General features: G+C 47.0%; 1 protein-coding gene across 2 annotated transcripts in view; it reads left to right on the top strand.

Moving 5' to 3' along the window:
• appa (amyloid beta (A4) precursor protein a) overlaps positions 1-16,331 on the top strand; it is a 32,745-nt gene that overhangs the window by 3,365 nt on the left and 13,049 nt on the right. For both annotated transcript variants that reach the window (XM_076723591.1, XM_076723590.1), the window contains exons 2-6: positions 11,967-12,134; positions 13,871-14,000; positions 14,248-14,360; positions 14,941-15,131; positions 15,658-15,989. In XM_076723591.1, the coding sequence (XP_076579706.1) occupies positions 11,967-12,134; positions 13,871-14,000; positions 14,248-14,360; positions 14,941-15,131; positions 15,658-15,989 (934 nt within the window). The remainder of the gene's footprint in view (positions 1-11,966; positions 12,135-13,870; positions 14,001-14,247; positions 14,361-14,940; positions 15,132-15,657; positions 15,990-16,331) is intronic.

Genomic DNA, 16,331 nt, shown 5'->3' with positions numbered 1-16,331 from the left:
TTCCAGCCCTAGTAAGAGTTTCTGTTGGTTCTCGTTGTAAATTGAATATCTTTGGGTTTTGGATTGTTAGTTGGACAAAAGGAGCAGTTTGAACGCGTCTCCTTGTCATTGACATTGGGACCAAATGATTAATGTGTTGAGTGAAGGAGCTGCTGTAGACATACCTGTTCCTGTGCAGATATTAGCCTGTCACGCTGTCCCTGAGCCGGTCCATCCTCTTCTCAGTAAATAGTGGTTATTGTCATATGCCAGGACTGGATGTCCTCTTCATTATGAGCCATGAAAGGACTTTGTCTCCACCACTCCCTGGTTTTTGTGTCTCTCTCTGTCTAATCTTTCACGTGTAACCAGTGTTGCAAAGAGCTGGCGATAAAAATGCCTCGTTCAAACGGCACACATTGTCCATCTTGGTTGTGTCAACAACAGCAATGCACAACAGTGCTCCCAATTAATGTCCCCCTCCCCGTATCCCCCCTGTCTGTCCTGGAGAAAAGAATTCCTGACCTTTTGATACTGTTGTTTCTGTTGTCATGGTCCCTGGAAACGGGGATGACGCTGATGTGCTTGTTGTCTTTTGGAGCTGTGTGTCCGTCGTGTCTCCTCTCTGTCCACCTAATGACACTTCAGACGCACAGGTTTCCCTGACACTGATGTAAATCATGACCATTGAAAGGTTTTGCCTGATGTTCGTTGCTTGTTTCTCTGTTTTACTTCGTCAGTTTCGCAATCCTGAGTCTTTGTGTGTCCGTAATGTTTTCCGACTGAAAGCTAGCATCCCCCCTTTCAAAGCATGTTAGGAATCTGGTAGTGCTGATTCCAGTGGTAACAGACCAGTGCATAGCTCAAGGGCCTGCTTTGTGCAGCGCAACCAGGCCTCCGAATGAGATATGAATGGATGCCTGAAGGTTTGATTAGATCCAACAAGTAACTGATAGCTGTGTTTCCTTGCTTGTTGACTGAAGAGACCACTCTGATTTACAGTGAAAGTCTGGGTGGATGTGTTTCACACTCAACTGCGAGCAGCACACAGCAATTAAAGTCTGACTTGCTGGTTTCTGAGCTGCGGGGTAAGACGGTACATCAGCCGCTGCTTGAGAAATATATTTTTAGCCAGTTTGGGGATCGGGTTAAGAGCCCGATTCCGTGCCTGTCATTAAGAGCAAACCAGTGCGGCACAGATACAGTGCTGTCACGTTGTAAAGGATGGATTTTGAGTTGAAGTCTGTCGCATTGACCATACTATTATGAAGTATTTATAGTACAGACTTGCTAATTTGACGTTGCAGTCAGTCCTTTGGAAAGCCTCTTCATCATGCTCACCTCTTCCTCTTTACGACTGGCTCATAATTAGCTCTAATAGGTCAAACATGCACACACCCCGAGCTTTATTGCCAGGCGGTCGTGAGGGAACACGACACTCTCCCTCCCACTTCCCATATTGGAGCGAGTCTCCCACCAGGCAGCACCATTCATCACCATTGGACCGTTATTTCCATCTGTAAATATCAGCAGTGCGCCACAAAGACACACTCTTCATTTCGCTGCTGCTGAGTAAGCAGCTGTTGGTACAGAATCTGAATAATAAGCCGAGAAACAGGTCGCCCTGACCTGCGCAATTACTCAGCAGCAGCAGCACAGAGTGCATCCAGCTTTGACTTCATCGGGGAGGAGGCTGCACACACGGTGTCTGTCTGTCTCCATAAGTCTCCATAATTGTCATGTGTCCCTGTCAAGGCTGAGGTGTGTGTCTGTGTGTGTGTGTGTGTGTGCACGTGTGACCGACCCTCCACCTGAGCTGAGACATGACCTCGCCTGTCATTGTCTGACCAAGGCCGAAACAGTCAGGTTTTAATCATGGATTCAGTCACACGGACGCAGCGTTATCACTATGTGGATGAGTTGGGATATAAATTTAAGATTTTATGTGTACATTCACGCCCATGTGAGAAGCGGATGGTGCTGCAGTCAGTATATTACAACATACGGCGCATGTTCGTCGTCCACCCATCATGACTCAGACCCTCTTTGCATTAGAGGTGTCTGACTGCAGCCGATCCAACGGGCATGCTCGTGTCCTCTGCGTTGGATCCCAGATGAGTAATGACCCAAAGAAACGGCAGCTCACCTCCAAGTTCTTAGTTAGAGGTCCCACCACCACCTTTGTGCGAGTTTTAGCATTTACTTTTGGATAACTGACATGTAGCATATTTGGTACTGCTGTCCTAAAAAAAAGCACGCTACTAAGAGGGTGAGTAAATGCTCACACTCTCATACTTTGAATAAAAAACATTTCTTCCATGAATTATTTTTATTTAATGAAGTTATGAGTTGAATATGTAAGGCAGAGTTCAAGAAGAGCATGTACTTCTGTTGCGAGTTTTCGCTGCCCGCTGGCAGCTCCAGACATGTGCCAGATGCTGCTGATGTTCCCGACCGCAAGGTCAAAAAGCTTTCGGAAAAATGCAGAAATGGGAAAAAAAAAAAATATATATTAGAAGCATCACTGTTGATGTTTTTCTGTTAAGCATTTGCCTGGTTTTCAGTCTCTGAGTTGAATTTCAAATTAAAAGACATGCATTCAGTTTAAAATTCTTTGTCATCTCAGCAGTTTAATAAGACGAATCCACTCATGAGCTTTTCGCTATCACAATCTTCCCTTCACCCAAATCAACCGTGGACATATTTCCTGGAACCGCTCTCCGTGCTCTCTTTTCCCTTTTACTGCCTTCCATCGTGCTCATATTTTCATCTCTTCAGCAACGTGTTTTTCCATTAAATGCAGGCACACTAAGAAGCCGCTTTGGCCCGGCACACCTCTGACTCCGACAGATGTTGCTGACTCATTGCTTTAAAGCGTGGAATCGTTTTGAGAAAGACGCTTATTTCGTTTCGCCACCTCTATCAACACACAAAAATGCCCATGAGGGCCCTTGTTTTCTAAGGCCGCGTGCATATTCCTCCGCTCACAGAAATGATCTCATCCCCTCATCCTCTCACTCGTCTCTTCCCAGTCTCCACTCTCCGTCCTGGGTGTTCTGGGTTGCTATAGCACTCGAGTCTTCCCCAGGTGCCTGGTACTTGGACTATAATTAGGCTGCGGTGTGTTATTCCCGTTGTTCTTCTCACCTGTTCCTCTTTTGCCATTTTCCACCAGAGCGATTTCTCACTCTCGCCTTTTCTCTGAAATGCTGTGTCATCCATACAGCATGTTACTGATGTGCTGCATGCCCTCGGCTTGAGATTCACAGTTCAGAGGGTTTATGAAACTAGTACCTCTTCGTGTTGGGCGACACACCATCAATTGTAGATGACAAGCCCTCTCGGAGTCCAAGTGTGAAATTGGAACGCTTGTGTAAAATGCCAAGTTGTGTGTGTGCATGCATGTGTGTGCGTGCGTGCAAATGAAAGGGCTGAGATGGAGGTTTGCGTCAGAAAATGGACTGGTGTTCTCGACTGTGCCCGGCTATTTTTGGATCCGTTTCCTGTTTGGTCTCCATGATAGAGGTGGACTTCCTGTGTTTGTGCAGTGGACAGGAGTGATGCGGAACTAGCCATGCGTGTGTGTGTGTGTGTGTGTGTGTGTGTGTCTGTCTGTCTGTGTGTGTGTGTGCACATGCATGCACGTCAGGAAGCCATTGTTTAGAATATCCCTCATGTTTGAATTGACGCTATGCTTTGGAGGAAAACCCGAGACGAACAGATGTTCTCTTCTTGTTAAGCTATTTTTGATCATAATGGCATAATTTCCAAGTTATACTTTGAACATTTAGTCGTTTAATTTGTAATTAAACTAAGGTTGACATTGGTAAGTCGAACCGTTTCAATACAGAAGCGTGTCAGTGACTATTTACTCTTCTATCTGTGTTTGATTTCCTTCTAGAAATACTGACTGTTCTCAGCTTACCTGCCGGCTCCGTCTGGAGGTGGTGCTCATAACAACTGATTATAATTCCAGATATACACGCCCACCTGCACCCCAGGGCCCTGATTCACAATGACTCTAAGAACCTCAACTCACCATCAGCCGGAAAATACTTTTTCTCTACCTGTAAACATGGTTATTTGGCTTTCAGTCTGCTTATTTTCAGCAGTCTTTAAATGAAGTTCTGCAGTGTTTTCTGGGGACAGAAAATTGTTGCGTTTATCTTCATTCAGCCTGAAATTGATGCTGTTACGTGAGAGTAATCACTTACTTTACCTGACTTAGCTTAATTTTCCAGCATGATGCAAACATGACAAATGAATGAAAACATGTTTTGATGTGGTTATAATTGAAGAATGAAGATGCCGCTGCTGCATCTTTGTGTTGAGACGAGTGAAGAGTCGACATGTATACGTCCAAGCGAGGGGCCAGCTGAGGATTGTGAGCTTTTCCATTTTGCGATACGGCCTGTTGAGGAAAGATGATGTAACATGATGCAAAAGGATGTCGTCAACGTACAGCAACAGCGAGGCTTTAATGGGATATTTAAATATGGTGGTGGTGGTGGTGGGGTGTTCTGGAGAAGATGGGAATGGTCCCAGGGAAACGAGGGAATAATATTAACCTCACACATTCACCGCAACTCCGCCGATATTTTATGGAGCAAGACGAGATGCATCTTTTTAGTTTTGCGACCGCAGTCATCATGAACATATTTTTTGGTGAGATTGTAAACAGATTGGCATAATTTCTAATCTGTGAAGCCACAGTTCATAGTGTGATCACTGAGTGTATCCTCAGTGTGTGTGTGTGTGTGTGTGTGTGTGTGTGTGTGTCCATCTGTGTATGTTGGCGGTCCACTGCAGGGTGCTTCCCAGTGAGGTCAGAGCCAGTTTAGCAGGCAGTTACTGAATCAGACGGACATTTAACAACATTTAATCTGAACTTCAGGCACACAAAGCACCTGTGTGTGCGCCCAGCTGTATGCAGGTTATACACCCACACCCACACCCACGCACACACACGCGCTTCCTGACGAAAGCAAGCCAACCTGATGATGAAATTCCTGCTCCCAGGTGACTTGGACTGTGATGTTGCCTCAGGTTGCCACAGCAATGACAGAGGGAGGTCATAACAGGCAGCTCCCCGGGGTTGAGTCCCTCCATCACGTCGACACAAATTAAGTGGGCAGAAATCAGAACTGTTTTTCTTACACACTTCTAATCAGATTGGAAACAGATTCGTCTGAGATGCTAATTCTTGAGGAACCCCCCGAGACAAAGCTTAATCGCATTGAATATGAATGAAGATAATGCTTCAAACAAACTGCAATTTTCCTCACCGACTCGGTAAAAACTTTAAAAGATGCGGACTGCTGGGACGAGCGCTGAGGTACCACATGGGTGTGGTTGATCTTTGATGTGAGGCGAATCATCAGCGTAGACGAGCGTGTCTGCGGTCTGAAAGGCATTTGAGTGGGAGTAAACATTTCATTGTGTCGCTTTGACCAGTATTTTTGCCAATATTGATCTCCAGTTTTTCATTTTTTTCTGTCGTGTCTCGTTTTTTTTTCCGATGAAGGCGTTCTGTCTGGTTTTACATCTGGTCTGTAATTGAACTTTTGGCCGGCAGGGAGTGTGAGGGGAAGGGAAGAGGGTCTGGCTGCCCTGTAATCAGTGAAACACACTTCCCAAACATCAGGCGCAGATAGCTTTACACACACACACACACACACACACACACACACACACACACCAGAGCGGAGTAACTTTGCACCAACACTTTTAGTCCAGTCAAAGATGATCTGAGGGTTTTAAGTAACAGCTGGGTCTGCTTGCCAAGGTGACTGTCGAGTGTGTGTACATAGACGCGCACAAGCACCGCGGCTGTGTGTGTGTGTGTCTGTCACCTTGCCAGTCTTATCTAATTCAGCCGTCACATATCCTCCCGAGCTAAGCAAACAAATTCCCACAGCGATGCATCTTGTAAACAACCCACAGACAGCCGCGCTTCTGCTCCATCGCAACTGATTGATTCATGACTCAAACCAAAGCAATATACGTTTATTGTGTTACACAGCGCGTTATCCCAGTCGTAGATGTTTAAAAGCTGCCTTGGATAACACAATAATGCCCTTATTTGCGTTGTGTTGCGCTGCCACTTGCAGCGGGTGCCTCCTCGCTCTCCTCTGCGTCGTGACTGCGTGTGTGAGCCGTTGTTAGCTGTCTCCAACACTCACCAGTTGACACTATCTTGGGTGTGGTACATTATGTCCCAGTCTGGACAATAAAGCCCCGTCTTGTTAGCTGCTAGCTTGGACGTATCCAAAGATGCCTGCTAAAGATGTGTGCCAGAGAGAGAGTGTGTGTGTGGTTGTGTGCGACACATCTTGCTCTCCAGGGAGTCTCCCCCCGGGATGAGAGCTGATCTGAGACACCCCCCCCCCCGTTACCCACATCCCCCCCTCTGCCACCTTCACTCAGCTCCCCATGGCAGGCCTGGGTCACTCAGATAAGACTGTACAATTAATAGCACCGCAGGACCAGCGCCCGCGGGGACACTTCAAAGATTGCGTGTGTGTGTGTGTGTGTGCTTGCTGTGCACTTGAATACATTAAACTGTTTCTCAGCCTCAGTGTCAGTGAGAAGATTCATGCCCGTGTGTGCGTAAGAGCAGATTTATTTGCATTTTGTAAGCATGTGATGCAATATTTCTTTTTCTGACAAGCCCTCATTTACATTTAATGGGTAATAAACATTTTTCTCTCCGTTTTTTTACTGCTCCTCCTAATCACATCTGTGAATGCACCAGCCATTAGCGGGCTCATTCACGCACATCAGTACATTTTATGCACGTCCGTCTACACAATGACTTGGCGATGGGAAAGGTTCGGAAATTTTGGGGAAGGAAAGGTTATTGTACCTCACAGAGTCCCACACATGTAGAGCGCTCTGCTGCTGCGTAGCCGGGTGAGGATGCTCTTTCTTTTGACATTTGAGGGGCCAGAACTCAACCTACGAAAGGTTTTTCTGCCTGAATATTTAGAGTTTGCAGGTCCGAATAGTCAATGTGGAGACGGGCTTGGAAAGGATTATTACAGCTTTGTATTGTACTGTAAAGGTTGTAAACAAAGCATCAGTTCAGCAGAAGATTTTCTCGATTGTTTCACAAATAAATCAATTGGCATTTTTGCTCGAAGAACAACTTCAGTGATTATTTGATTGAGCAGGAGGAGGAATAGTAGCTACCCAGGAAGCAACTAATGGGGATCAGCTGAAACCTTCTAATGAACTGGAGTGATCCTCTGAGGCAGAGGATGTGACAGGCAGACACACGAGGACGAAGCAAAGATCGCATCACGTGCGTCTACGCTTTGCCAGCATGTGATTTCCGTCATGTCTCCAGCTGTGGAAATAGGTCACCTGTCTGAGATGGGAGCTGTGATTTCGAATTGCAGTGTCACAAAAACACACACACACACACACACACACACACACACACACACACACACACACACACATGCACTCGCGTCATGTGAACTGCTGCAGCGAGCTTGTCATCCTCATCATAAACCTCCTTGGGGTAGCAAAGCACTCTATCAAATTGCAGCAGCAAATAATCTCACTTTAATCGCTTTACGACTCCAAACTTGTATTTTATTGCATTACATTATTAGATTGTGTGTTTGTTTGTGTTTTTCTTTCTTTCTTTTATGCGCCTCCCTCGGGGGGAAGCAAATTCCCTTCATCCTCAAATTATTATAAGGACGTTGAATGCTTTGGACAGTTGATAAAGCAGCATTGCATGCCAAGCTGTAACAGCTTGGACATGGTCTACGTGCAGCTTCATTTTGCGGTCCTGTGTGGGTCAGCAGGCCCCGTGACCGGCTCGATGTTGGACACAGCCTTTCACTGTGCAGTTTATTCGAACTTTGCGAGCTTCCTCGACCGCAGCTTTTTGCTTGGCTCCCATTTTTGTCAAACGTTAGAGGTATTTCATCAGATAGTGTGATTACTGAAAGCCGCAAGAAGGAGGAAAACATTTTTGATGGATCGCTGCTTTAGTTGCATCACTTGTAATTTCTGTCTGGGGGAGAATTAGCACGGCAAGCAATATGTGACTGGGGCTTGTGCTGACTTTAATTGAACTATCTTCTCAGGGTCAATCTCATGGCATCAGCCTCCTTTCCCCTGGCTTATTCCCCGTCCTTACAGCGATGGCTATCATGCCAGATTGAGACCAAAGGGGGATATTTCTCCTGACCGCGCTGTCGTCCTAATCCTCAGTATCCAGATTACTACTCCCTCCCCTCCCTGCAGCATGACCGGCTGGCTGGCAGGCAGAACTGTGAACCAGAGCTGAGATGGGATAAAGATGGAGCGAGAAGCCTGGTGTCTTGGTCTATCATATACATTTGTCTGGCAGTCTGCTGCTGATGTTTTTCAGTCTGCCTGTCTTTCAGTCCATCTGTTGCTTCTTCAGGGTAGATTCAAGCTTCCCAGCAACGCCAGAAGAGAACATGAAACGACCCTTTTTCTCTCACTGCCATCTTTACGGGGCCGATTTGCAAAATGCAAATTGCACGGGTCCCTTATTTCTCCAGCCGCTTGAAGGCCATTTGATTATTTGCATGCACCGTATAATCGGTGGAGGACAGTACTTTGACGTAACCGGCACCGAATTTAACTGACAAAAGATGCAGTCATTCTTTCCCTCCAAACTACCTCTGTCTGACACCAGAATCCCCCATCTTTTCTCTGTTAAGCCTTGCCTAATTTCCGACAGCCTCCCTCTCTGTCTCTGGCCCTCCATCCCCACATCCTTTCTGTTTAACAGAGCGCTTGACCTTCTGCTCAAGCCCACAGGCTTATTGTCCAATTCATCTGTTCTCCAATCTCTCCCCGTCTCTCGCCATTGTGGTTATTGTTCTTTCTCTCACTTTCTCCTCCCGTTCCTGCCTGCGCCATCATCCTGGGACTCTGATTTATAAGCTTGCAGCGAAGGCTTGGCCACCCCCCCACCCCCGAGCTGAAGACAGAGCGGTGGAAAGATAGCAGTGGAGAGGCGAGAAGGAGGAGGGAGAGCGATTGCCGAGGATATGATTTGCCAGCCAAAAGAGGATGATACAAAGAATTTGAATGTCAGCGAGCATTTGGCACAGATTTGCCTACCTATGCCTCAAGCAGGCAGGAGGTTGGTTTATCTCTTTCAATGAGCGTCAGGGAGAGGCCAGAGGGGGCCCAGATAAGGTCAAAATGAAACTGGGCACCCGGAAAGTGAGCTAATTAAAAGATAGCACACATGCAAACGACTTTTTAAAGATTATTTGAAAACTTTCTCCCCTCAGTTTGCCTTGGGTTTTGCTGTTAATGAGCAGGATGGGATTTGATCGATTCGCTGTTAGCAGGGCTCACTCACAGATGGTCGTGTGGGAATCGAGCGGCAAACCCCCAAATAACCCTGTGCGGTGCAGATGGCGCCGTGTCAGGACTGATGACCACCAGTGTTAAGTTGCCATTTGTTGGAGCTGAGGAGGGCTGGGGGCAAGAGGGACTTTACCTACTTTGTGTGTGTGTGTGTCAGTGTGTGTGTGTGTGCGCACGTGCACATGAGGGATTTACTCATTTCCGTGCTGCTGCAGCTTGTGGCTCATCATGTTGGCCTGTGAGGGATGTGAACTCTGCAGGTGCATATTTGACCTGTGGAATCAGGTTACACTGATCTGTGTGTGCGCGCCGTCTTTACCCCCCATTTGACTGCAGCGGTGTGTGTTTTAAGCGTATGCTATTGAACATATGACTGACTGACTGGTCGAGGGGAAACCAGGCAGAATGGCTGAAGATTGAATGCTAATCATTTTACTATGGAGACCCAAAGTGTTCAATGTTGAATAAATAGATAAGACATTAAGAAACAATCACATCAATAAACCATGGAATTGTGAAAAAGTTGTTTTACATCTCAGCTCAATCTTTAATCTGACTTCTTCTCGCAGTGACCGATATTCATTGCAGGTCATTTTTCTTTCATCCCATCAGCTTTTATTTCCAGACGGTCTTCTTCAAAAGTCAACGCAGGCGTTTTTACAAATGACCGTTATATTTTTATAATGTCACATTTCATCTCAAAGAAAGAGGACAGAGTCAAGTATGTAATTGGTTATCGCTTTGATCTGAATGAGCAGACAGCCAATCGCGTAGCTGGCTCTGTCCTGTTTGTCTTGATTGACAGAAATGGACTTTGACCTTGTTGTTGTTGTCAGCTTTAATGAAATGCGCTGTTGCTTGTCTTAGGTGTGAATCTATACGATGGGAGTAGGATCTCAAAGGCATCCCTGCACACAACCTCTGCACTTAATGCAAAACAGTAAAGCAACACCGCTTACAAATACATCACATCTGAATTAACACGTGTCCCGTCCACCGTTCCAGAGTGATCATTACAGTCTTTACAAATGTCTGCTTTCTGGTGTGTTTAATGACATCTGATGCTCTAACAGTGAGAGCATCAGATGTCATTAGACCGTGCAGGTGTCGATTGTGTTGCGTGAACCTGGCAGGCTTCCTGTTGTGCTCTGCCTGGCTTCTCTGGGCCCCATCAGGTGAAAATAGATGAGGAACTAACAACTCCAGAGAGCGCTATCTTCCTCTGCCAAGTGTGCAAATATAGTAAATGCGTATTAATGGAATATAATGAACGCTGATAAAGTTTATCTTTCCATTGACACACCAGGTATATGCCTGCTAAATCTGTTCAAACATTCGAGTTTTCAGCCTCAAATGTATTCAAATTGATGGCCCCCACTGGCTATTCTCATATTGGAAGAGGCCTTCGAGCCCCTGGCTGCTTGGAGAGAATCAAGTCTGGAGGAAAAATATGCTATCCATCTCACAAAACACCATTTGTTTGCCTGCCAGGGCCTTCAAAACCATTAACAAGATTAGGAAGCACACAATGGCAACAGTCCCTCTCCTCCCTCCCTCTGTCTCCTTCTCTTCCCCCCCACTATTCCCTCCCATTTTGTTCTAGCTCATTTGCCAGTACAATGCAGACATTCAGTGGTTTGTCTGCACCTCCTCTCCTAAGGGAACCTCTGCACAAAACCTCCTTATGCAGGCAGACAGCAGTGGTACACACACGCATGCACACACGAGCACGCAGAGGCACAAACCAACACACGGGAGCGTAAATTAACACAAAAATTAATACATTCATGCCAAAGGCGGACGTTCTCCGTCTCACACACATACATACACGCACACTTTTGCTCACACGCACACACAGCCTCCTTGCCTCCAGCCAACCTGCTCTTGTGCTGCACCAACATAGAGAGTGAAATGAACCAAAAGTGAATCAACAGAGGTTACATAAACACTATATTGTCCTGGAAAAACTCTTAAAAAAAAGCCTGCATGGACGCAGAGACGTACACTATTCCCATAAATGGTATTGCACAGGCAGTTTAGTGGGTGTGTGTGCTTGTCCGTGAACATCACAGAGAACAGAGGGTGTATTGGATTGCTCCAAGCCTGTTGTTTGAGGCAATTTATTCCTCTGAAGCTATTGATTTTTGTGTCCATCACTTTTTTTTGCAGTTGTTTTTCCAGTATTTTTCAGCGAGATCTTTTGCACATTTGATAACTCCCAGCGGCCGACGTGAACGGAGGCACTGAGCATGATGCTAGCGTTGCCATCAAACCCAAAGTGTTGACGAAATTGGGAGAGGAAGTTTTGTTCCTGCCCTCCTTTGGCGAACACCTCATCTTTGGCTGCTCTCCTCTTCTTTCCATCCTCTCTCCCCCCTCCCTCCTCCCTCCTCCCTCTCCCGCTCCTCTCATCTTAAACTAGCTCACCTCATCTTACTTTTCATCTAACACGCTAATCTCCTCTCCTCTCCCGGCCCCCCTCTATCTAAGTAATAAAATTTAATTGCATCCGTCTTGCATTTTTCAGCGCAAGTGCTCAAGGAGTTTAACATGAGTGGTATATCTCATTAAATCTCTCTCCCCCTCTCTCTCTCTCGTCTGTCTGTGCTCACTCCTAGGTGCCTACAGATGTGTCTATGGGTCTGTTGGCAGAGCCCCAGGTGGCCATGTTTTGCGGTAAACTCAACATGCACATCAACGTGCAGAGCGGCAAGTGGGAGCCGGACCCCTCAGGCACCAAGAGCTGCATCGGCACCAAGGAGGGCATCCTGCAGTACTGCCAGGAGGTAAAGTGTGGGGAGCGTGTGGGTGGTAGCCTGGGAGGTAAACCTAACAGACGCTGGTTTATATGTACAGCTGTTTATTTCCCCTGTTGAATCAATTAAGTCTGATATTACATGGTCATATTAATCCTTTCAAGATGATATGAATCTTTATTTATGTGCTGTATGAAACCTGCTTAAAGGCTTTAGAGAAGGTGGGAGATGTCAATATGGGGTGGTGGGATGGTGTTAAAAAATAGGGATCGTGTGAAGGTCAAATTTCACACTTTCTGGTAGCAGCAGAGGTTACACAGGTCATTTCCTCTCACACCATTTGTAATCATTTTCAGCGCTTCTCATGTCAAAATGGCTCTCAGTTGGCCACAAATGCTGTAATATATGGAATACTTAAACTGTAATTACCCAGTGTTTATGTTGTTTTGAGTGAGCAATAAGCCGGGATGACAAATTTTTATAGTTGTGACATTTCAGTTGGATTTTTGGGTCGGATAATTTACATTATAGCCATAAAGATGACACCCTGAGAAAATTACAGTGATTGAGCAGGTAGCAGTTCAGCTGCTTTATGGAGAAGACTTTATGGGAGTGCACAACAAGCGAGATTGGATTGTCTTTTGTTTAATTTTTTAGAAGAGTTACGATTTATTTTCGGCATATTCGGGCAAGTGAGAACAATTTTCAAACTGTCGTGGGACCAAAAAATGCGAGCACAGAAAAGTGAGTGGATTACAGAGTCTGCGAGCAGATTTGTTTTTACTCACCAGAATCCCTAATTTGGCAGGATGACACGATGCCAAAACTCCACTCAGTAAACAAGCTGCTTAAGTCCATGTGACTTTACTTTAAAAGCTCTGGATGGCTTATAATTAGACAGTGTGAAGCTAACCAAACCAAACGCAGAAATACAACACGGTGACCTCGTTTGGACGAAGAGGAACGCAGCTTTGAGCGCGCTCCTCATGGAAGACAGTCATGAATGACTGTTGTCGTGATTGAAAGTGTGATTTTTCAGTTTCTGTAATCTCGAATAAAAATATTACATTTCTTTGGGGAATATTCCAGCAGCGTACTGTGGAGTCTCACTGCATGACGGCACTGTGTGAGAAAATTTAGATAACGGGAGGTGATGCATAATGAGATTTCTCTGAAAAGCATGTAAGACAGACTCAAAGGAAGATAAGCTCATCTTTCCATTGTTACCTCTGCTACCAAACAATCAGTCTGAGATCCCAGCTTTAAACATTTCAACATTTCAACCTCAAATGTCAAAAAAAGAAAAACAGAGATCTGGAGAACGTCAGGATTTTCCCTCCCCAAAGCTGAACGGAAGAGCCGATTTGGCAAGTGTGAGAGTGACAAGGAACCAAGACGGTTATGGAATTATTATCTGCATTCGGAGAGGCTCGAAGGGAGAGAAAACAGAGGGGGAGGTGTCGTGAAAAAGAATGAGGGTAGAGGTATTTGGAGAGGGATGACACGTCGACTCAGAATATTGTGCAGAGGCAGATGTCATGCATGGCTGAGAGGAACATAGAGGTAAACACAGCAGAGTTTGCCAAGGCATCAGGGAGCACTGCAGTAAGGTAAAGATTGAAATATCTTGAGCAAAATATATTAACAAGACAGTAAAAATAGAAAGAAACCTTTCAGGCTTTCCAAATGCCTCTAACTGTGTGTCTAAGAGTTCAAAGAAGCTGTCTCCCATGGCTCCATTACAACATATAACACTGTCTGTGTAGGTGTACCCAGAGCTCCAGATTACCAATGTGGTGGAGGCCAACCAGCCAGTCAGCATCCAGAACTGGTGCAAGAAGGGGCGCAAGCAGTGTCGCAGTCACATGCACATTGTGGTGCCCTATCGCTGCCTGGGTGAGTCACATATTTGTTCTCGGCTCACAGTTTGCAGCATGTGTGTGAAAACGTTTCTAGAAAGCTGCGTTCACTTTGAGGAAAGCAGGAGGAACAAAGCAAACATCAGCTGTGAGTCAGCTGTGCTTAACGGGCGTTCTAGGCATTGGTTGAAATGTGTCTTCGGTCCGTCAGAGGGGCTGTCAGGCTGTGCTGAAGCTGCCCGTCGTGTGTGAATTCTAAATATGGACGTTGTTATTTGCTGCAGTGGGAGAATTTGTGAGCGACGCCCTGCTCGTTCCCGACAAGTGCAAGTTCCTGCACCAGGAGCGCATGAACCAGTGTGAGAGCCACCTGCACTGGCACACCGTGGCCAAGGAGGTGAGTACAAGGGCTGCCCCTGAAAAGCCGATGATTCACATCTGCTCGCGTGCTGTCAGTCGAGTCGAGGCACTTTTGTGTTTTAGCTGCACCATCGTACACAGAGCAGCGTAGGAGCAGCACGGCAGGCTGACAAACAGAGTCTCAAAATGACCACAAGACTAACTGTGATGGAGGAGGAGAAGGGCGAAAGAAGCGGAGGGCAAAGTGACGGCGCACAGCGAGGCAGGGCAGCGTCACTCCAGTCTGCCGGCTGCTCCGACGCTCTCTGCTCCGCTGACGACTGTCAGCGAGAGCCAGATGGCGGTGCGACCTCCTTTTACTGCCGTCCACTGAGATGGACTCCAATTGTTTAACTGAACAACTCACTGTGATGAAATCTGATGTTTTTCACGTCACAGCTGACAAAGAAACGCATTAAAAGATGAATCTTACAGGTGAACCATGAGACTCATGTGGGCTGATACTGATGGGGGGAAACAGGAAGGGAGCAGCCAAATCTGACTTGACTGACACGCCCGACTGGCGCCGCTGTAATGAAAAGCGGGAGCAGTCACTGATCTGTTCTGCGTCTCCGTAGTCCTGCGGCGACCGCGCCATGAATCTCCACGACTATGGGATGTTGCTGCCGTGCGGCATCGACCGTTTCCGGGGAGTGGAGTTCGTGTGCTGTCCCGCCGAGGCGGAGCGCGAAGCCGACAGCGCCGAGCAGGACGCTGACGACTCTGACGTGTGGTGGGGCGGAGCGGAGACCGACTACTCTGACAACAGGTACGCGCACACGCACATTTACCTGGGTCACCTTTGGGGACGTTACATGGACTTACAGTCATTTCCCGGGGAATTCTGCTCACGAGGCTGAATCCTCGGCAGCAGCAGCCTGGTTCAGCTCCAGCGTGTGGCCCCCAGCAACCCAGACCTACTCACCCTAACCTTACCCTCACCCTAACCTTGACCACTGAACCATAAAACAAGCTGTTCCCACTGAACTGGTAACCTATGTCAGAACACACACATACACACACACACAGATAAATGGCAGGCAGCAGCAGAGTAATACATCAGTGCTCAGACTGCACTTTCATTTTCAACGTTGACGTGAGGCTAAGATTTCTCTGTCCCTGCCCTTCCCTCCGTCCCATTCACCCCCGTCGTCTTCCTCGTTTCCTCATCTTTCTCTGTCACCTCTCCTTCCCCCAATCCTTCCCTTGTTCTCTCCATATGTCTCTTTACTTCCTTCCCTTCATTGTCCTCCCTTTCCCCTCCCCTCCTCTTCTCATCCCTCCCTCTCTCCCAGTATGGTGCGGGAGCCGGAGCCAGCGGAGCAGCAAGAGGAAACCAGGCCATCTGTGGTAGAGGAGGACGAGGAAGAGGAGGAGGTGGCCGAGGAAGACGAGGAGGAAGAGGAGGAGGAAGAGGACATGCTGGACAACGACCAGGACGGAGACGGAGAGGAGGACGAGGAGGCGGTGGGGGAGGAGGAGGAGGAAGAGGAGGAGGAGGAGGGAGATGACGACATCGTCGAGACGCTCGACGACAGCGATGACGCCGACGAGTTCACCACCAACGTTGCCATGACGACCACCACCACCACCACCACCACCGAGTCTGTGGAGGAGGTTGTCAGGGGTGAGGACATATCTGACGCTGGCGTGTGTGTCCAGTTTTAGCTCAGGCGTGAGATGACAGGGTTCTCCTCACGGAGACGAACGTGGAACGAGCTCGACAGCACAACACAGAAAAATGTGTTTTTCTCTCCTGTTTTTTATGCTTTGCTGAACACAGTTGAACTTCATGTTCCTCACCAATTAATTTCCTGCTGTCACTTTTGTTATTGTGCTCGTTTGTCATTTCATTAGCTACGTTCCATCAGAGCCACAATTGGCTGTTCCGGCTTTGATTCTTCGTTTTGGTGTTAAATTCAGATCAGTTCCAAGTGGCATTAATAATGCTCAAACCTGGCCAAGAAGA

Source organism: Chaetodon auriga, chromosome 23, assembly GCF_051107435.1.
Source record: "Chaetodon auriga isolate fChaAug3 chromosome 23, fChaAug3.hap1, whole genome shotgun sequence".
In the NCBI taxonomy this organism is placed as follows: Eukaryota; Metazoa; Chordata; class Actinopteri; order Chaetodontiformes; family Chaetodontidae; genus Chaetodon; species Chaetodon auriga.
The sequence above is the reverse complement of the archived record's forward strand: the minus strand, read 5'-3'. Positions and strand labels throughout refer to the sequence as shown.